This window comes from Colletotrichum orchidophilum (assembly GCF_001831195.1).
Source record: "Colletotrichum orchidophilum strain IMI 309357 chromosome Unknown Scaffold_61.1, whole genome shotgun sequence".
NCBI classification, from domain to species: Eukaryota; Fungi; Ascomycota; class Sordariomycetes; order Glomerellales; family Glomerellaceae; genus Colletotrichum; species Colletotrichum orchidophilum.
Genome location: NW_019173017.1, coordinates 149,076 through 168,837, shown reverse-complemented (window position 1 = coordinate 168,837; position 19,762 = coordinate 149,076). Strand labels below are relative to the sequence as shown.

At 58.8% G+C, this 19,762-nt stretch overlaps 5 protein-coding genes across 5 annotated transcripts; 2 read left to right on the top strand and 3 right to left on the bottom strand.

The window, feature by feature from the left end:
• Positions 1-220: 220 nt before the first annotated feature.
• On the bottom strand, positions 221-9,789 carry CORC01_07577 (beta-ketoacyl synthase domain-containing protein; the record flags this gene model as incomplete). Its single annotated transcript, XM_022619213.1, has 12 exons — positions 221-1,748; positions 1,826-1,946; positions 2,024-2,426; positions 2,513-2,855; positions 2,921-5,093; positions 5,157-5,377; positions 5,433-8,163; positions 8,217-8,540; positions 8,615-8,840; positions 8,920-9,011; positions 9,078-9,198; positions 9,286-9,789. The coding sequence occupies 12 exons, from the start codon at positions 9,787-9,789 to the stop codon at positions 221-223; spliced, it is 8,787 nt and encodes a 2,928-aa protein (XP_022474292.1).
• Positions 9,790-11,943: 2,154 nt separating this feature from the next.
• Positions 11,944-14,904, top strand: CORC01_07576 (major facilitator superfamily transporter; the record flags this gene model as incomplete). The annotated part of the gene is made up of 6 exons (XM_022619212.1): positions 11,944-12,382; positions 12,433-12,565; positions 12,632-12,839; positions 12,902-13,325; positions 13,406-13,772; positions 14,115-14,904. Coding segments are annotated over 6 exons (2,361 nt in total), but the record flags the coding sequence as incomplete, so codon positions are not given.
• Positions 14,905-15,431: 527 nt separating this feature from the next.
• CORC01_07575 (uncharacterized protein) lies at positions 15,432-16,869 on the top strand (the record flags this gene model as incomplete). The annotated part of the gene is made up of 8 exons (XM_022619211.1): positions 15,432-15,695; positions 15,770-15,884; positions 15,949-16,036; positions 16,087-16,126; positions 16,180-16,264; positions 16,350-16,550; positions 16,621-16,641; positions 16,700-16,869. The coding sequence occupies 8 exons, from the start codon at positions 15,432-15,434 to the stop codon at positions 16,867-16,869; spliced, it is 984 nt and encodes a 327-aa protein (XP_022474290.1).
• A 157-nt stretch (positions 16,870-17,026) lies between these two features.
• On the bottom strand, positions 17,027-18,528 carry CORC01_07574 (phytanoyl-CoA dioxygenase; the record flags this gene model as incomplete). Its single annotated transcript, XM_022619210.1, has 4 exons — positions 17,027-17,344; positions 17,423-17,729; positions 17,801-18,306; positions 18,379-18,528. The coding sequence occupies 4 exons, from the start codon at positions 18,526-18,528 to the stop codon at positions 17,027-17,029; spliced, it is 1,281 nt and encodes a 426-aa protein (XP_022474289.1).
• Positions 18,529-18,999: 471 nt separating this feature from the next.
• CORC01_07573 (oxidoreductase) lies at positions 19,000-19,707 on the bottom strand (the record flags this gene model as incomplete). Its single annotated transcript, XM_022619209.1, has 1 exon — positions 19,000-19,707. The coding sequence occupies one exon, from the start codon at positions 19,705-19,707 to the stop codon at positions 19,000-19,002; it is 708 nt and encodes a 235-aa protein (XP_022474288.1).
• Positions 19,708-19,762: the final 55 nt, after the last annotated feature.

Genomic DNA, 19,762 nt, shown 5'->3' with positions numbered 1-19,762 from the left:
ACCGAAATCTCCTGTAAATACAGTCTTCACAAAATCTAAACCCAAACTGTTTTCACAACTCGTGCTCAGCACCGCATTCATCTTTAAAGCCAAGCCGCAGCCCCCAAAGCTCCAAACTCACCGAAAAACACAGAAAAAAAGCAACTGACCAGACAAAGCAGTCCAACCAAAACTCCAACTCACCATATCAAGACGATTCATTACCCAGTCCAAGAACGATTTAAATAGCATCCCCCTTACTCAACGCCGTCAACAACTCAACATACCTCCCAAGCAACACTTCCGCATCACCCTCCCCATACACGCTACTCTGCAACTTGACAGTCACAAGCGGATCCCTCGTCGGATCATCACTCATCTCCACCACAACATCATACGGCGTGCGCTCCCGGCTCGCCACCACCTCGACGATCCGCGCTCCGCCGACGGCCCCGGACTCGGCCGCACCCTGGCGATAATCAAAGACCGCCTGGAACAGCGGCGCGCGCGTCATCGCCCGCGGCGATACGACCGCATCATCCAGTCCCAGACGGGCCGCGATCACGTCGTGGGGCACGACCGAGTGCGCCATGGCCTGCCGCACCGCCTCCTTGGCGGATTCCATGGTGGCGGTAAAGGAATCAGAGGAGGCACGGAGGCGCAAGGGCAGCAGGTTGGCAAAGTACCCCATGGTGGACAAGTCTGCCACGGACGAGCGGTTCGTGTCCGCCAAGCCGATGGATACCTCCTTCTGCTCGGACAGATTCGACAGCAACGCCGCGAAGGTCGCAAGATAAAACGTCATGGGCGTCGTGCGGAGTTTCTTGGTGCGCTCTTTGATCCTGAACGCAAGCACGGCAGACAGGCGGGACAGGGCGGTATGCTGGTCCCAGCTCACGGGTCCACGGGCGCTCTTCACGCCGGGGAGGGGCAGCAGCGGAAGCGGTGCGGGCAGAGGCGTGTAGAGACCCGTCCAGTACGCAATGGACGCGTCCATGGCCCCCGAGGCGAGGAGGGCGCGTTGTTTGACCGCGAAGTCGGTGTACTGCGGTGCAGGGGGCAGGACGGCGCCGGCGTAGAGCTGGGACAGCTCGGCGACGAGGTTTTCGGTGGTGGAGCCGTCGCCGGCCAGGCGGTGGTAGGCGAGCACGAGGAGGTGGGCCGTGGGCGACCAGGTGAAGAGGGCGATTTTGAAGGTTTCGCCGTTCTCCAGGTCGTAGGCTTCCTTTTGCAGCTTGGCCAGCGCGGCTTCGGCCTCGGCGCGGGAGGCGACGGAGACGGCGCGCAGGCCCCAGGTCGGGGCGGGGAGGACGTGCAGCTGCGGTGTGGGGGCGGAGGCGTCTGAGGCGCGGAAGGCCGTGCGGAAGGTTTCGTGGCGTGTGATGGCGGTCGTCACGGCCTGTGCGAGCTTGTCGGTGCTTAGGCTGCCTTCCATGAATACGCCGATGGTGTTGTGGGAGATTGTCACGTCGGGGAGGGAGGCCTGCCGCGTGTACGAGTACTGCTGGATCAGCGACATGGAGGCCTTGCGCACCACGCCGTCGAGGGGCTCTTTGGCTTCGATGGGGGTGGACAGCGGGGTGAAGGCGCCGTCGGAGGACGTCTCGGTGGAAGAGTCCTCGGAGTGTGTTGCGGGGCCTTGTGCGTCGGCGACGAGGGGGATGGCGGCCGGGGAGAGGCGGGAGGCGCCTTCGGCTGCCAGGTCGTTGATGGACGCGCCGGAGAGGACACGCAGAATAGGGATGTCGACCAGGAGTTGCTTAGAGAACCTGTGGGTGTGAAGCTTGCTGTTAGTGGACTGTGCTATAGCGGGGAATCGGTGAGAGTGGCAGTGAATGCTGCATACCATGAGGCGACGGTGATGGCGCCGAGCGAGTCGATGCCCTGGTCCAGGAGGGGAGCGGCCGCGTTGACGCTCTCTTCCGGCGGGATGTGAAGCACACCGCGCATCTTGTCGGAGAGGCTCTCTGTTGTATCATTGCACCGTCAGCTCCAGCCCTTTATGCCAAACCACATGCACTCATCAAAGGACAATTGAACTCACCACTAATAGCCGCCCGAACCTGCTCCATCGTCGTCGCCGTTGCCAACATCTCCTTGACGCCCATCTTGCTCCCGCCCGCATCAGCGGCATCGCCCCTGCTCTCCGGCGTCTTCAGATTCCCGAACCTCGGGTCATGGTAAAACTTGATGGTCTCCTTATGCCGCGACTCGAGCGCGGGAATACCGCTGCCAATCTCCGTCTCGGACATGTCGATGGCCTTCTTGGCGTGCACGCCGTCGATGCCGTGGACCCGGCGGCCGGACACGACTGCCTCGGCAAAGAGGGTCAGGAATTCGGCTTCGCCAAGGGTGTCGACGTCGGATTTCTCTTGGAACTCGGCTTCGCGGCTGTTGCGGGTCAGGTAGCCGATGCCCATCACGGCGCCGATGTGGATCGTGGAGGCCTGGTTTTGTCAGCTTGTCTGCTTGCACATACATCAAACAATATCTTGAATGAAAATAAAAAATAATTAAAACAAGAATCACTTACAGCGAGACCATTGCTCCGCCTGTATTGCCCAAGCGCCTGCAGATACGCGTTGGCCGCAGTGTAATTCGTCTGGCCCGGATTACCACCAAACAATGCGGCACTAGAAAACATGACAAAGAAGTCAAGCGGGTCCTTGTCCGGATCGCAGAACCGGTCGTGGAAGATCTTGGCGCCTGGGACTTTGGACGTGAGCACCACGTCCATCGTCGCCAGGTCCATGTTGTTCAGCAGCGCGTCCCTGAGGACCAGCGGGCCGTACGCCACACCACCCACCGGCGGCAGGTTGTGTACGTCGCGAAGAGTGGCGAGGCCGGCGTCGACCGATTCTGCCTTGGATGCGTCCCTGTTTTTTTGGGTTGTTCTTGTCAGATGATGGTCACTCTCCAACAGGATGCCGCGGAGACTTACATGGCGAGCACGGTCACCTTCCCGCCGAACCTCTCCATATCCTCAAGCCACCCAGCCTCCAGTCTCTCGGGATTCCGGCTAGATAACACAACATGCCGCCCGCCATGCTTGATGATCCACGCCGCGATCGAACGCCCCATGGACTGCGAGAGCCCGACGAGGAGATACGTCTTGGTCTTGACGAAGAGCGTGCCGGCGTCCACGGGGCTGACGCGGACGGGGATCTTGGCCTCGGTCTGCCAGTCGACTATCGCGTCGAGGGCGTCGTGCGCGTCAACGGGCTTGGTGACGGGGCAGGAGGCGATGGTGTCTACGCCCAACGCTGGGGTGGATATGGATTCGGCGACGAGCTGCAGCTGGCTTGCTTCCAGGGCGTCAGAGTAAGCCACAGCAATTGCTTCGCCGCGGGAGATATAGCTCGAATCCCGTGCAGCGCAACCAAGTATACGGGCGAGTCGTGGGCCGAGAGATGCGGCATGCTTGTCGGAGGACAGGTCGTACAGGGCCGCAACACCGCTCGGAATCTTCTGCTTCAGCGCCCTCTCCGTGTCGCGGGGATGGAGGACAATCCCCTGGGAGACCGAGGCGTCATCCGTGGTCGCAAAGTCCACGCGCACTTTCCTTGTCTCTGCGACTTGCCTAATCGCATCCACGCAGAACCTCGGTGGGGCGTACACCAGCGCCGACGAACCTGGCGGCGTATCGACCACGCTCTGAGCGATCAGATTGGCAACAGCAGATAACAGAGTGTTGACAGAGGTATCCTTTACGGGGAAGATGTGCTTGACCGGCATGACGACAATAGACGCGTTGACCTCCGCTAAGGCCAGCACCGCGCCGTCGGCCGTCGTGCCAGTGACGATATAGAAGTACCCCAGCCCATGCACGCGGATAGCCTTGGCGGTGGCATGGTGCACGCGGATCGTCTGCGTGGCCGCGTCGGGTGGTACACCGAGGGGCCGGGAGGTCTGCGCCGCGACCGGGACCGGGGATGGCGTGCTCCGCAGCACCACGGGGACGGTGCCGACGTCGACCTCGTCGAGGATCGGGCGGCGGACGGAGTTGAGCCGGGAATTCCGCGCGTCATCGTGCTTGATGCGCGGCACGTGGGGCCGGCCGTCCACGACGCAAATCTCCGGCTCCAGCGTCCAGACGGCGTTCTCCGGCGTACCCTCCTCCAGGCGCAGGATCTGCTCGACCAGGAATTTGGCGTCGAGGTCCGCGAGCCGGTCCACGTCGAGACACTGGAACGCAACGTCTGGGTTCTCCAACCGGACAGACCTCAACATACCGATCCCCATCGCCTGGCGCGGGTTCGACACCCAGGCATCCTCCGTCAGCCAGAGCACCCCGCCCGCGTTGGACCCAAAGAACAACTTCTTGACCGCAGCGAGCTTCTCCTCGGTGAAGTCCTCAAACACGGGGCTGTCAACCTCTGAGAGGACCACGTACGTCGCCTTGGGCTGCACCTCGGCGGCCACCAACTCGACCAAGCTGGTCACGACGAGCGGGTTGCGGCTCGGTAGCAGCTCACGGATTTTCTTCAGAAAAGGTGCAGATGCCACCCCGCCACCGACGATGACGAGCTGTGGGTATTCCGCCTTGGGCGGGGCAGAAAGGGGCTCGTCGAGACGCAGCTGCTCGGGCGTGACGGCGTGTGTGCTGAGGAGGGTGTTGGGGAAGAGGTGGCTTTCGCGGTCGGTAGTGACGCTATCGATGCCCGAGAAGCCCGTCTTTTTGAAAATGGCATCCCACTCCTCGCGGGTAGCAAACGGATCCAGCGTGCGGCCCTCATCGATCCCCGCCCACCAGTCCGCGAACGAACCAAACAGGTACCCGACCCGCATGTGATCCTTATTCGTAGCCTCGCAGATGACGACGTGCCCGCCGGGCTTCAGCAGCGTGCGGGCGTTGGCCATGGTCTCGGTCAGGTTGGGCGTGGCGTGCAGCACGGAGCTCGCAATGATCATGTCGTACGCGTGGGTCTGGAAGCCCTGCTCCGCGGGCGGTTTGGTGATGTCGAGCTTGCGGAAGTCCATGCGCTCGAGGAAGGGGGCGAACTTCTCCTTTGCCTTTTCAAAGAAGGCGGCCGAGATGTCTGTGAATGTGTAGCTGTTGAAACCGAGCTCGGGGACCGCGAGGATGGAGGCTGTTGCGGAGCCGGTGCCGCCGCCTTGGTGGTGTTAGTTTGCAACCTACTTACAAGACAGAAGAAACAAGGCTACAGAAAACTTACCGATTTCTAGAATGTCCATGTTCTGGAACCGGTGCGCAATCTGCCCAACCAACAGCTGCCCGTACTCCCACGTAGGGCCGCTGGTCAAATAGCTCGTGTAAAACTCGGTCAGAAGCCCGTTCTCGTTCATCCAGATGAACGGGTTCTTGTTCTCGCGGATCGTCGACAGGCTGTTATCGCTGACCAGCTTGGCCAGCCGCAGGTGAGGGTGGTACCAGTTCCTATCATCCGCATATTAGCACGTCATGTTGTTGGGCCTCGGCGAGGGTGACTGACTCCTGCAGCAGCTTGTCGATGCTTTCCTCCGTATCCGCCTCCCACTCTGGCTTGTAAAATAAATGTTTCCCGTCCCTGGCCAGCTTGAGAACATGCTCGTGCCAGTAGATGTACCGCTGATTACCCACACTCGCATTCTTCCTATCGTCCTCCGTGAGTTCCGCCAAGAATTTGCGCACAAAGTAGTACACCGCCCGCTCGATAATGGGAATAACCTCCTTATCCTGCTCCGTGGCCCACAACCTCTCCACATCGAGAATCTTGTCGGGATTCAGCGGGCCCCACACCGTCTTTGTAAACGGCCGGTGATCCTCGGCTGCAGACGGCGGCGTCAGCGGCTGGAGGTGCATGTCTTCCACGCTGTACAGCACGGCATTGGTCTCCTCGTCAAACACCTCAATGTCGCCAGCGAGGTAGTCACCGCCGTCGTAGGTGTTCACGGCGTTGTACCGCACCCCTTCCAGCAAGTCCAGCGTGCTCGCGCACACGCCCGGTACCAGCGCGATCCGCCCCACCCGCGTCGGGACGTACAGCGACCGCAGGCGCCGGTCGCCGGGGGAAGAGTACGCGCCCATGACGGTCTGGAAGGCCAGGTCGAGATTCGCGGGGTGCAGGACAACGAGGTTGGCACCATCCACCAGTCGCGGGTGTGCCATGTGGCCAGAGGCCCGAGATGTGCTCCGCGACATGCTATACACGCAGCGGTAGTTGTTGCTGTAGTCATACCCGATGCTGTCGAGTTCCTTGTAGAACAGCTTAATGTCCACCGGGTTGGCGTGCGGCGGTGCCGGGCCCGGGCTGGGGAGTGATACGGGGTCTCCGAGCGTGACAATCACCCGGCCCTGTGCCGACAGAGATAGTGCCGACTCGCGGGACAGGCAAGAGGCAATTCCGAACTCCAACTCGATCTGGGAATCATCGGAATACGTCACGCTCGCGGTAAGCGTCAGTTCCGCCATGCTGTCCGCATCATCAAACGTGACCGCCTTATCAATGCTCAAGTCCAGCATCTCAAGCAATCCCACGCTTCTCCCTGCAGCCACATACAACGCCGCCTCCATCGCCATGATCACGTACCCCGCTGCGGGCAGCACCGCCTGGCCCTGGAGCTCATGTCCCTGCATCCACTCGTGATCCCGTGGCCGGATAAAGTTCCGCCATTGCAGGGTGGTGGCCGTGCTGCTGGGCAGCAGCGTGCCGAGCAGGAGGTGCGGGCGCGGGCCGTGCAGCGCTGCCCTGGCCGCGCGGGATTCCGACCAGTACACGCGCGAGTGGTCCCAGGCATAGGGCGGCAGACGCCCGGCGACGCTGACGGGCGGGGCGGTGGGCTGCGTTGCCGCTATAAAAGCCGTCCCGTTAATGGTGTTGAGCGCCCCGAACCGCTCCCAGAGGTACCCCAGACCCGCAGCGAACGCCGCCACGTCGTCCCCGCCGCGCTGCAGACACCCGGTGTAGGGCATCTCGTCCGCCACCACCGTCGCTAGCGTGTTTGTCGCGGGGGCTTTCAGCGTCGGGTGCGGGCCGACCTCCACCGCGGCATCTGGCGTGGTCTCCAACCCTGCCTGCTCCAGTGCCTGGCGGAACAGTACGGGCGAGACGAGGTTATCCCGCCAGTACTGCGGCGTCACGTCGGCGCGCGTCATGGTCTTGCCCTCCCGCACGGAGGAGTACCACCTGGCGCCCGTATCCGTCCCGTCAGCCACCGCACAACCGCAGTCGTTAAGGGCGGTGATGTACGGCTCCGAGCAGGGGAGCATGTGGTGGGAGTGGTAGGCCTTGTCGACGCGCAGCAGACGCGTGAATTTAGATTCGTCCTCCAGGATCTCCGCCATTTCTTCCAGGGCATCCGTGTCGCCCGAGAGGGTCACGCTGTCGGGCGAGTTGCACGCCGCGATGCACACCCGGCCCGCAAACGCCTCCAGCTCGACCAGTTCCCGCGCATCCTCGAGGGAGACGCCCGCCGCCAGCATGCCGCCCACCTGCCCGGTAGGGGAGGCGGCGTGGCACGACGTCAGCCCGCGCAGGTAGGCAATGCGAATAGCCTGGCTGGCACTGATGAACCCCGCCGCGAACGCGCAGCCAATCTCGCCGGAGCTGTGGCCGACAAGCGCCTCAAAGGTGACACCAGCTGCGGACAGCAACCTGACCAGTACGATCTGGACTGCTGCACAGAGGGGTTGCGAGTACGCCGCCAAGCGCACGTTGGACGCGTCGCCCTCCAGGAGCAGTTGTTCCTTGAGCGTCCAGTTGGGCCGGTACCGCGCGGGAAGGGTTTGCAGCGCCGCGTCCAGCTCCTCCACCACGGCCGCCGCGAACGGGACCCGCACGACCAGCTGCTTCAGCATGGCGGGCCACTGCGCGCCCTGCCCTGTAAAAATGCCGAGGATGCGGGCAGCGTCTGTGGTTTTGGGCGTGTACTCCAGCCCCAAGTCGTCGTTGACGGCAGCTTCCAGGGTCGCGCAGAGAGACTCGACGCTGCTGGCTGCGACGGCGTGGCGCAGGGGCAGGACGGCGCGTTTCTGGAGAAGCGTATAAGCCAGGTCTGTGATGTTGATGTCTGGGGTCGTCTTGATGAAGGATAGAGTGCTCTCCATGTTGGCTTTGAGGGAGCGTTTCGTCCGGGCAGAGAACACCAGCGGCATGACGTTGGTAGTGGTGCTGTCGGTGGGAGGTGAGGGTGTGGCGGGAATGTACTGTTCGACAATGGCGTGGGCGTTTGTGCCTCCGAAGCCTGTCATCTGGTCAGCATCATCCCATCAAAGTAGAAAGAAAAGAAAAGCTTACCGAAAGAATTGACACTGGCCCTCCTCGGCTGCCCCTCCGCAACAGCCGGCCACGGCGTCGCCTCCTTGGGCACACGCAGATGCTCGCAAAACGGCTCGACGCGCGGGTTGAGCTTCTCGAGCAGCATATTCGGCGGCACGACGCCATTCTGCACGGCCAGACTGCACTTGAGCAGGCCTGCAATGCCAGCCGTGCCCTCTGTGTGGCCGACCACCGTCTTGATGGACCCCACGTACATGTCCTGCATGTCCTCCGTCGTGTTGGAGAAGAAGGCGGTCGATATGGCCTCGGCTTCTTGAGGGTCGCCTGCCGGTGTTCCAGTTCCTGTTTCCGTCAGTATATTGCACCATATGCCGTATGCTGAGAGGATGAAGACGGCACGGAGGAAGGGGTTATACCATGCGCCTCAAAGAACTGCGGCCGCCCATCAGGCCGGCTCAGATCCAGCCCGGCCCGGGCGTACGTCGCGCGGATCAGCGCCGCCTGCGCGACGTTGCTCGGCATGGTGATGCCCGTAGTCCTGCCGTCCTGGCCGACGCCCGTCTCGCGGATCAGGCAGTCGATTGTGTCGCCGTCGGCGAGGGCCTGGGAGAGGGTTTTGAGGACGACGCATGCTATGCCCTCCTGTCACGATCATCATGTGTCAGTTAGCTATTTCTTTTGGAAAAGAAAGAAACAAAAAATAAAATAAATAAACACTCACTCCCCTTGCATATCCATCCGCCGCAGCATCCCACATGCGCGACCGCCCTGTCGGCGAGAGCATCGACAGCTTGCTCTCTGTAATAAAGTTTACTGCAGCCCCGTCAGCGGTTTGTCGCAGTGGACGGGATAGGGGATTGGGGGCCGGGGGGGACTTACAAGGCGACAGCATCAAATTTGCACCCGCCGCGACAGCCACTTTGCTCGTGCCGCTGCGCAGCTGCTGCACGGCGTGATGGATGGCAACAAGCGATGAACTGCACGCCGTATCAATGGTCATCTGCGTTCGTTAGCGCCAACACACACACTAAACCCATCCCTCTCTCTCTCTCTCCCCCCCAACCCCAACCAGCAAGCAACAACTTACACTCGGCCCATGCCAATCAAAGAAATAACTCAAGCGATTACTCGCAATACTCGTGGCCGCCCCCGTCGCCAAATACGTCGGAATCGCATCCAAATCCCCCACCTTGGTCAGCTCGAAATCGTGCGTCATAATCCCAACATAGACCGCCGTATCGGACCCCTTCAAGCCCGCAGGCGTCTGCCCAGCAGCGCACAGCGCGTCATAGGTAGCCTCGAGCAGCTGGCGCTGCTGCGGGTCCATGCTCTCCGCCTCGCCGGCCTGGACGTTGAAGAAGTGCGCGTCAAACGTCTTCACGTCCGAGAGGAAGTAGCCGTGCCGCGCGTTGGTGCGCCCGTGGTGACTGCCGTCGGGGTGGTGGAAGGCGTCGATGTTGAAGCGGTCTTTTGGGACGGGGGATTGGAGATCGTGGGGTTTCGTGAGAAAGGCCCATAGCTTGGAGGGCGTTGTAAGGTCGCCTGGGAAGCGGCAGGCGCTGCCGATGATGGCGATGGGTTCTGGGGCCATGGCTGAGGTGGAGGTAGGACAGCGAGGTGAGGTGAGGTAGGATGGTGAGGAGAGGATGATGAGGTGAAGGGAGGGCGTTGAAGGGTATCTTCAAAGGGATTCTTCAGAGGCGTCTTGAAAATGTGTCAAGAGAGTCATTCACCTCGTCCGCGAGCATGAAGTCATACAATCCATGGGCCCTATCCGCAAAGCCGTCGTAGGATAGTGATCACGGCGTCTAAAGTAGCCCATTCCTACGAGATCCTCGGACAAAACGATCACAACATGCCGAAGCTCTCACTACCTTACCCATGTCATTTATCCGTATATACGCTACCATCAGGCAGGCCTTTGCAAAGCCTCGATTAACCATGCAGTCCAACATATATTTAAAGTTTTCGCCGCAGCCCACAATGGCCAACAAGCAGCTTTATCGCGCCCTACCTCCTGCTGTGGAGGCTGTCAGCTGAAACGTCATCGCCAGACTGTGGAGCATATTCTGCCAAAGCCGAGATGGACAATTACACGCCAGGTACGGATACAGAGGAGTCTTTCGAAAGATCGTGCCCGCAATGCCAAGATGGCCCCCTGCCAGCCCCTGGCAACTAGGTAGGGGGTGGCATTATGAGATAGGGGTGGGTGGGGGCCGCCACCGACCAGCGCCAGTTTCATTTAATATGTTGAGATGAGTGATGTGTATGAATATCATCGATTGGGCGCTGTGGACTCATTGTTTCTGGCGGCCACAGTGGTCTTCCAGTGGTATCTGTCAGCTTGCCGAGCTTCCTTCTACTTGCTCCCGCCATTGAGACCAATGAATGGACTGGAATCCGTTCTATCCAGCACTGAATCCGCTCCTGTTCAAGTGTTTCCTAATATGCCTCCATAGCGGCTGCCTGGCTCTTTGGGGCCTCTTTCCTAGTGCTGAATCCTCTTATCCACTACCAGTAGGGCTTCACTGGGTTGAATTCGGGACTATTGCCGCAACAGTCAAGACGCGGGATGTTATATAATATTGAGTGTGCTGAATGTAGCGTTGGTTGTGGGAAGGAGCTTCATCACCTGTGTGAGCGTGCTTGGCGTGTAATCGTTAATGATAAATGGAAATAGCTTTGGGAGCAGCAATGCTTTTCGGTACCGGTACTAATCGATTCCTCTTTTCTTCCTGCGGCCCAACTCGCTCTTGCGAGTATTCTACTGTCATGTCGGCTTGTGATCTGGAATCTCTTAGAAGCCTATTTGGGCCATCCTATTTGATAATAATTACATATATACATACTTGTTATAGGTTTTATATACTCGACGTCAATATGTAGCTTTTACAGAGGCGGGAAAACATAATGAGGGTCTTGTCAGACCAGTCAACCTTTTTTAAATCATTTAGGATCCAGTTGAAATGTCTGTTGTAATAGGCGAGGCATGCTGTCTTTATGGCTGCCGCTAAGCCTGGTTTCTATGTTGGTTTAATCTTCTTACCGGCCTGATAGAGTATTTGATAAACGTGGTCTTCATTTGGGTTTTTTAGCAATATCTGTGCAAATCGTTTCTCAGTTGTCACGATCTTGGTACGTTGAGAAAGACTTGGTGACTTTGCAACTTTGTTGCCGTCCTGCCAATAATTCTGCTTCTGAACGCCAGATCTACTGCCCTGGTTGGGGGTTCTGTATGAACCTGCTTCGATTAGGCCGAACTTAATCCAGTGGGTGACGGGGTGGCCGAGGTTAATCTTGCCATTGTGGGCAAGATCTTTGAACAGGCTTCTCACTAGGTACGTACAGAGGGCTAGAAGTATAATATACACCCCGGCAATGAGGAACCCAGTTCAAATGCAACAGTATTGACAGCGACGAGATACCACGGTATACCTACCCCAAGAAAATCCGACAAAACGGCGTGGCATCTCGGATTATGCCAGTACCACCCACCTCGGTGCCATCTCGACTCAGAAGCGCCAAGTGGCCCCCTCCCCCCCCATCATCCCGAGTCAGGAAAACCGTTGTCGTTTCACCAAGCCATGTTTGTCCACCCAGCAAGTGGAGGTGGATTTGGGAATGATCAAATTGCAAGGGAATGTGGCATTGGCCGGGGACATGGGTACTTTGAATGGCGTCTACTATTGCGGTTGTGAGCGGTATGACCTTGACGAGAATGCCAGGATTTTCAGCTGTTGAATAGTCGCTTATCCAGGATTGTCTCGCGAAGCAGAGTAATGCAGTTAACAAAACCACTCATCGTCACCCCTTCCAAATCGAAACAAATGCTGTCCACGGCGACTCTACAGGCGTCCAAACACACACCAACACAGCAAGACAGCCCGCCATGGCAGAAGCCAAAGTAACCTGGGCCTCCCTCCCGCGAAAAGACCAACTGGTCATCCTCTTCCTCGTCCGCTTCTGCGAGCCCATTGTCAAGGTCTCCATCTCATCCTATGTCTACTTCCAGCTGCAGTCGCTGGACCCTTCCCTCCCCAGCGCCACCATCGTCCAGCAGACCACGCTGCTGCAGGCCGCGTACACCGTCGCGCAATCCCTCGCGAGCGTTTTCCTGGGGAGCGTCGCGGATTCGCCGAGGGGCGGGAGGAAGGTCGTAATTGTGTTGAGCTTGTTGGGGTCTTGTATGTCGTTTTCGATCGGATAGCCATGGTGCTGACGTGTAAATGAGTAGTTGTCGCGTGCTCGCTGTTCGGCTTCGTCGCCAACTTCAAACAGGCCCTCGTGCTGCGCTTTGTCGAGGGTCTGACGAATGGTAATGTTGCCATGGTGCGGACGATGACGTCCGAGGTTGTGCAAGAGAAAAAGTAAAGTCTGTTTGGTTTTGAATTTTCTGCCATCGCCTCAACCTCTCTGCTGACGAGAACCGTTAGATTCCAAGCAAGAGCCTTTGTCCTCCTCAATATCAGCACCAGCTTCGCCATCATCCTCAGCGCCCTCGTCGCAGCCGGCACGGTCGAGCTGACGCCCAAGGGCCACGGCAGCGGGTTGCTGGCCCGGTATCCCTATGCCCTGCCCGCCCTTCTCAACGCCAGCTTCTTGCTGGTGGTGTTGGTGACGACTGTGTTATTCCTTGAAGAGGTATATACCCTCCCATCCCCCCCCCCCTCCACGCCAAACAGAACAAACTGACCATTATCCAGACCTCCAAACTCGTCCGCCATAGATACGACCCGGGCATTGCTCTATCACGCTACCTCGTCTCCCGCTTCCAATCGCTCCGCAACGGCACCAGCAAGGAAGCACTGTACGCCCCCGTCAATGCGACCGAGGAAATGGCCTTCCTCGACGAGCAGGAGCCGGAAGCAGCGTCACCGCCGCCAAAACCCATCAAACCCGTCGTCTGCCTCCCCACCACCCGCATCTTCACCAAGAACATGGTGCTGGTCCTCCTCGCGGCCTTCATCTACGAAGCGCACCTCGCCACCGCGAGTGTCGCCTTCCCGAATCTCCTCGTGACGCCCGTCTCCAGCAGGGAGGAGGAGGCGCAGCGGGTGCTCCCGTTCTTCTTTGGCGGAGGGGTTGGCTTCACGCCGTTGCCCTTGGCTGTGTACTCGGTCATGTACGGTGCGTAAAATCACCACCACCTTGCACCCTTCGCCTTGCACCATTTTTTCTCTTGAAGTTCTGCTGACCCAAAAAAACAGGCATCTTCTCCATCCCCCTCCAGCTGATCCTCTACCCACGCCTATCCCAACGCCTCGGGCCCTTGCACGTCTGGCGCATCTTCTACCTCGCCTTCCCGCTCCTCTACTACGCGTACCCCTTTGTCGCCCTGGTCCCCTCCAGCAGCCCTCCGCCGTCCGGCAAAACCGGCCTGGCCATCTGGGCCGTGATAACGCCCATGCAGGTGCTGACCGCGCTGCTGACCAGCACCGTGACTCCGTCCCAAACCGTCCTGATCAACGCAGCGTGCCCGCACCCGTCCGCACTCGCCAGGACGCACAGCATCGCGTATTTCTCCTCCATGGTGACGCGGGCGGGGAGCACGGCGCTGGCGGGCGCGTTGTTGGGGTACGGCACGTCGCATAATTTGACAGGGTTGGTGTTTTGGGGGTGTGCGGCTGTTGCCGTGCTGGGGGCTTGTTTGAATCCGTTTTTGAGGGAGGGGACGGGGCACGAGATTCGGTTGCCGGGGGATGAGCAGTGAACTCCAGAATTGTAAGTACTGTGGACGATGAATAAGGTAACTGCGGGTTGCGGGTTGCGAGTCGTAGCAGGTGGATAGTATGCGTACCACGCCTACATGTATTTAACGAGGAGTCTGCGCGCTGCACGCTGCCCGGCGCACTCCTCAACGGTCCAAAGGTTCAATTTCTCCTCGGTATCTCGCCATAACCAACACCCACTACCCAGTCCCCAGTCCCCATCAACCACACACCGACAAACACATCCCAAAATGGCCCGTTTCACCTCCAAAATCATCCTCGTAACCTCCTGCGCATCCGGCAGCGGCGCCGCCATCGTCCGGCGCCTGGCCTCAGAAGGCGCGACCGTCATCGCCGCAGACAAGTCCGGCCACGAAGAGCTAGCCGCCGAGCTCGGCGCCAGCGTCATCCCACGCCACCTCGACGCGGCCTCCGAAGACAGCATCCGCGACCTGGAAACCTACATCCGCACCACGCACGGCCGGCTGGACATCCTGGTCAACAACACGGGCATGGGCGGGCCGCGCTGCCCCATCTTGGACGTGCAGGCCGCCGACGCCGAGGAAGTCTTCCGGTACAACATCCACGGCGCCTTTCTGATCCTGCAGCTCGCGCTACGCTTCATGACGGAGCAGCAGCAGCCCACGGGAGGTTCCATCGTCCTCACGGCATCCATAGCAGGGCTGATTGGTACGCCGCACTCGGCCCCCTACGCCATCTCCAAGGGCGCGGTGATCGCCATGACCAAGACCGCGGCCGTGGAGTACGCCAAGCACGGGATACGGGTCAACGCGGTCGCCCCGGGCCCGACGGTCGTGCCGATGGTGGAAGCGCTGGGCGCGGCTGCGACTGCCGGATTTAGAGCGAGGATTCCGCAGGCGAGGCTAGCGGAGCCGAGGGAGGTCGCGGGGGTGGTTGCGTTCCTGGCGGATGGGGACGATGCGGGGCATGTCACTGGGCAGGTTTTGTGTGTTGACGGGGGGTGGACGGCGGCGTAGGGGTGCCCCGGTTGGGGTCGCGGCAGGCAGGGCTTCGCAGGGTCCACCTGGGCAGATTGTTCACTAAGAATTAAGCTTTCGGGTGTTATGCACACTCCCCCAGACGCGAATTTGCAACGGCTAAAAAGAATCCACTCCACTCCAGACGACTCCAGACTGGACCCTGATATGCCAAGAGATACACGACGTAAGGTACCTTACCTTAGCCACGGAACCTGACCTTCGCATCGGGCATGTGGCCTGTCACAACGCCAGAGCAAGCACCTTTCTTTGACGTTTGTGCTCTCGTTAGCAACCAGTTCTATGATGCCCCGTTTTTAATTCACAATCTTTTTATAATTTCTATTTATTCAATTATCTTTTCAGTTTTCTGTATCCGGCTCATCCGTTTACCCGTCATGATGTCTCCCCCCACCCACTAACCCTCAATTCCTCACCCTATGATCCTTACACCCTCCCAAATGTGAAGTCTGCCCCCTTTACTCAGCACTCGCAACAGCACGCACAACACCAGCCGGCAAGACAAAATGTTCTACAAAGACCAATATGCCTCCCTCTCCACCAACAGCCCCGACTGCGCCAGCGACGGCGAGCCAGAGCAGTGCCCCGAGATACCGGACGGCGTCCAACCGCGGCCTCCCCTCCGCACGTCCAGGAAGCGGTACACGTACGCCGTGCTCGCCGTGCTCGCGCAACTCGTGTACACGGGCGTCGTCCTCGTCGCCGCGCGGGAGGTTTTCTACAAGAGCGTGTGTCCCGCCGTCGCAGCGCCGGATCGGTACCGCGCTTGGGTATGTTCTTTGCTAGCCAACCCTGTTGTTTTGTTGTCGCAGGTGGAATGGTTGTGTATTGATATTTGTAGTAGGATGTGCTAGAATATAAGGAGATCCCCGCGGACACCAAGGGGCCGGACGAGCACCACCCGTACCTGGGCGCTCCGCGGCCGGAGCTGGATCGGAATTGGAATACGCTTCTGTCGCGTAGTTACTCCCCCTCCTCTGAGGACTGCACAGTTGAGAGGTCGCTGACAGATATCAAAAAAAGCATTCCGCAACCGCGTCCCAACCGCCGAGATTCGCAGGCTGGGGATTGAAGAAGAGTCTATATGGCTGGATGACGATGTTGGTGAATAGTACGTTTGCCATTTTGCGGCCTGGAAGGATAGAGGCTGACAAGTTGCAGTTATGGGAGTGTGTGGGTTGGGCACAACCTGCACTGCATTGTGAGTTAGAGTCTAGTCGGTTTGTTGGATGAGTTGCTGATGAAGAATCGTAGAAATATCTGTATAATGGCCTGCACAAGGACCATTATTACCACAACATGACCGAGGCAGAGGAGAAGTCGCATAGCAGTCATTTGCGTATGTTTCTTTCTGTCGCTCCCAATCCCTCACTCTCTTTCCCCCCCTTTTTCTCTTCATCAAACTACATACTGACCAAGACAAGACCACTGCCTCCACCGCCTAATGGACGCGCTAAAATGCCACCCAGACATGTCCCCGCTGTCCTTACACTGGGTGGTCAATGAGGTCGCGCCCGTTGTCAACTGGGACGGCGCGCGGCACACATGCGCAAACTGGGACCGCGTCACTGAGTGGGCTAGGAGCCACCAGATTGTCCCGGCGGGGAAGGCTAGTCTCGGGCAGGGTAAGCATCACAATCGTACAATCCAGCAACAAAGCATACACAACTGTTGACTTTTCTTTTTTCCTTGCAGTTGCTCCGCATCCATTATACGGTATGTTATTTGAAGACGGTCTGTATTTGCTTTTGTGATACTAACTGATGGTGAATAGCGACGTTGCTGGATGAGAACGGCCACGCCGACTTTTTGAACCAAGATGCAATCATCGAGTGGGATAGGTTGTTTGCCAGGCCGGACTGGCAGGCGTGGGCGCGGGAGCATGGAATTCCGGAGGGGACTATTCCCGGTAAGGAGATGCTCAGGAATAAGCATGTTGAGTAGATGTGACGGTGCTGCTCATGATTATTTGTTACGCGTTGGGCAAGGCCACAAGTGGATAAATACAGCAAGCGTATGGGTTCATCAATTACAGCCTCTTTAAACTGCCAAAACACCAAACCCTAGGCCACAAAACAAGCCATCCAAACCCCTGATGACTCTATTCCTTCCCAATAGCAGCCCTCATCCTCCCAGCGTGCGTGCCCGGCCAGTTATAGGCCGCAAACCCCTGTCCCTTGCCACCAGGCATCAAACTCGGCAAACCCAACAGCGCCCTCTGACGCTCCGACAACTTGGCCCTGACCTCCTCGCTCAAGATAGACTGGTAGTTTTCAATCGGCCGCACAAAGAACCTGCAAAACGACTGCAGGATAACCGGCCTCGTCTCGCTGGTCGTATTGACGCCCGTCGAGTGCCAGGTTCTGCTGTCGAGGAGCACGCAGGAGCCCGCTGGTGCCGCAGCGGGGATGGATGTGCCCTTTTGTGTAGTATTATAAATATCAGCTTCTTGTCCCTTGACATGAACACAAAACACCAATAGAGGAATAAGACGTACAACGTGATTTATATCAACCGGCAGCACATCCATCACATGACTCCCCGGATACACCCGCGTGGCACCCTTTTCATCAGTCACATCAGTCAAATACCACATCGTATTCAGCACGTACGCATGCGCCGTCGTATCTGGCGCCATGACCATCTGGTCGCGGTGCATGTATATACCCGACGTGCCGGGGCACGCGATATTGGCCGACATGGTAAAGAGGCTAAAGTTGCCGCCCAGGAACCACGGCATGATGGCGTCGATGAGCGGGTGGTTGAGCAGGTCGAGGAACTCGTCGCCTTTGTTGGGAAGGTTCCTGTTTTTTGTCGTCTCAGATCAGCAGTTGTATAATAGAAAACCAAGACGGGAGATAAAATGGCAACTGACCAAACCCGCTGATTCGGCTGATCCCTCGCCGCCTTGTGCGCGGTATCCAAATGCCCGACGCCCACCAACCTCTCCGCCTCCGCCTGCTCCTCCACCGCCGTCCGAATCATCCGCACCTGCGCGGTGCTCAGCGCATTCGCGCAGATGGCGTACCCCCATTGCGTCAAATCGCGCTTCAGCTGCGCCACGTCTTCCGTTGGCCTCGGCAGCGTCTTCGGGTCGGCAGCGGCGCAAGGCCCCGGAACGCCGCCAGGGGCGAAGCAGGAGGGTATGGCGCCGAGGGTGGGCGGCGAGGCGCGCTTCCCAAAGGCGTGTTGGCTGTGCATGCGCCCTTGGACGGCATCGAGGATGTACTCTGGCAGGATGGTGATTGCTGTGTGGGGGCCGGAGGGGATGGTGGTGGAGAGGACGGGCGGCACTTTGGTTGCGTCAATGGTTAGGGGCTGGTGGGGGAGGGCGTCGGAACCGAGCCGGAGGACGACGATTTGGTTCAGGTGGGCGAAGTTCTGTGATTTGGTTAGGTAAAGTCAAGGTGATTTGACGCTTGTTGGGTGTTGGGCGTGGTCAGAATCACGTACGGAGAGGTTGCTCTCGATCCAGCGCCGGACTTGGCTCACATTGTCACGGAAGCGGGTGAGAGGGTCGATGCGCGAGGGATGATAGGGCTTGTCCGCGAAATCGAGTCCAGAGGTTGCTGGTGAGGCTGGGGGCGGTAGGTTGTAGGACATTGTGCCGGTGGTGAGTATCCGTGGACTGGATGGGACAGCGAGGGTAGCTGGACACAGTGAGTGTTTTCCGGGTTATCGATACAAACGATACGGAGGAATATGACGTCTTCCAGTCGTGATAAGGGGCCGGGCTCACGGTGTTGAATCACGAACCGGACTGATAGTGGGTTACCCTCGTTTGAACTCGTTTGACCTCGTACGATTATTCTCGTTCTACATGTATCTGTATCAGTTCTATCATGGACTACCTTCATTAATTCCTCAGACCTTGAACATGACGTCTGCTACACTTGACGTATGCAGCAAAGGGATGTTGCATCAGTCAGTGGACTTACAGCGAGTCCACCGCTCCACACGCAGTGCATCCACAGCGCATCCACATCACAGCAACGGCAAAAGCAGACGAATCCACTTACACCCCGGACTCTATCCGTACCCCTCCCCCAACCCCACCCTCCTTTCCTCTTTTCTCTACACAGGGATCCCCAGCACATATTCCACAACCTTTTTGACATCCCCAATCCTCCTGGGCACCTCATGCTCACCGTCAAACTCATCCAACCTGGCGCCCTTGTAATGAGTCGCGTACATCCTCCTCGATTGCGGCAGATTCACGACATCCTGACGTCCATGCAAATGCAGCGTCGGTAACTCAACCACAATCCCCTCATCGCCGCGGTCCTCCTGCTCGCAGACGGCCCGCATGTACCCAGTAGCGACCGCACTGTACCCGGGACACAGCAAGACGCCGAACTTGACGTCGGGCAGCCACGTCACCCGCCCGACCTGCCGCTGCCACAAGAGCATGGTGGACGCGACCGCGCCCTGGGAGAAGCCCAGGAGGCCAACAATCTTGACGCCGGGGTTGTTGTTCGTGTACGTCTCGACGCTCTTGCGCACCGCCTTGTTGAAGAGGACGATTTCCGAGGCGGCGGCGTCGTCGTTGTCGTCGTCGTCGTGCACCGGCCTGAACCAGCTGTAGAACGGGTCCATGCCCGCGAAGAAGGGGAGCACGCCGGGCCCGGGCGTGGCGATGTGCGGTGCGGACGCGTAGAAGAAGTCGTACTCGTGGGCCAGGGCGGCGCGCAGGGAGGAGGTCTGGAAGCGGAAGATGTCGGGGGAGGCTCCGCCGCCGTGCATGCAGAGGATTGCTTTGGAGGGTTTTTTGGCGAGGCCCATTGTGACCGACAACAAGATGTTCCCGTCTGAGAAAGTGTTTGTGCGGTGTGTCGTC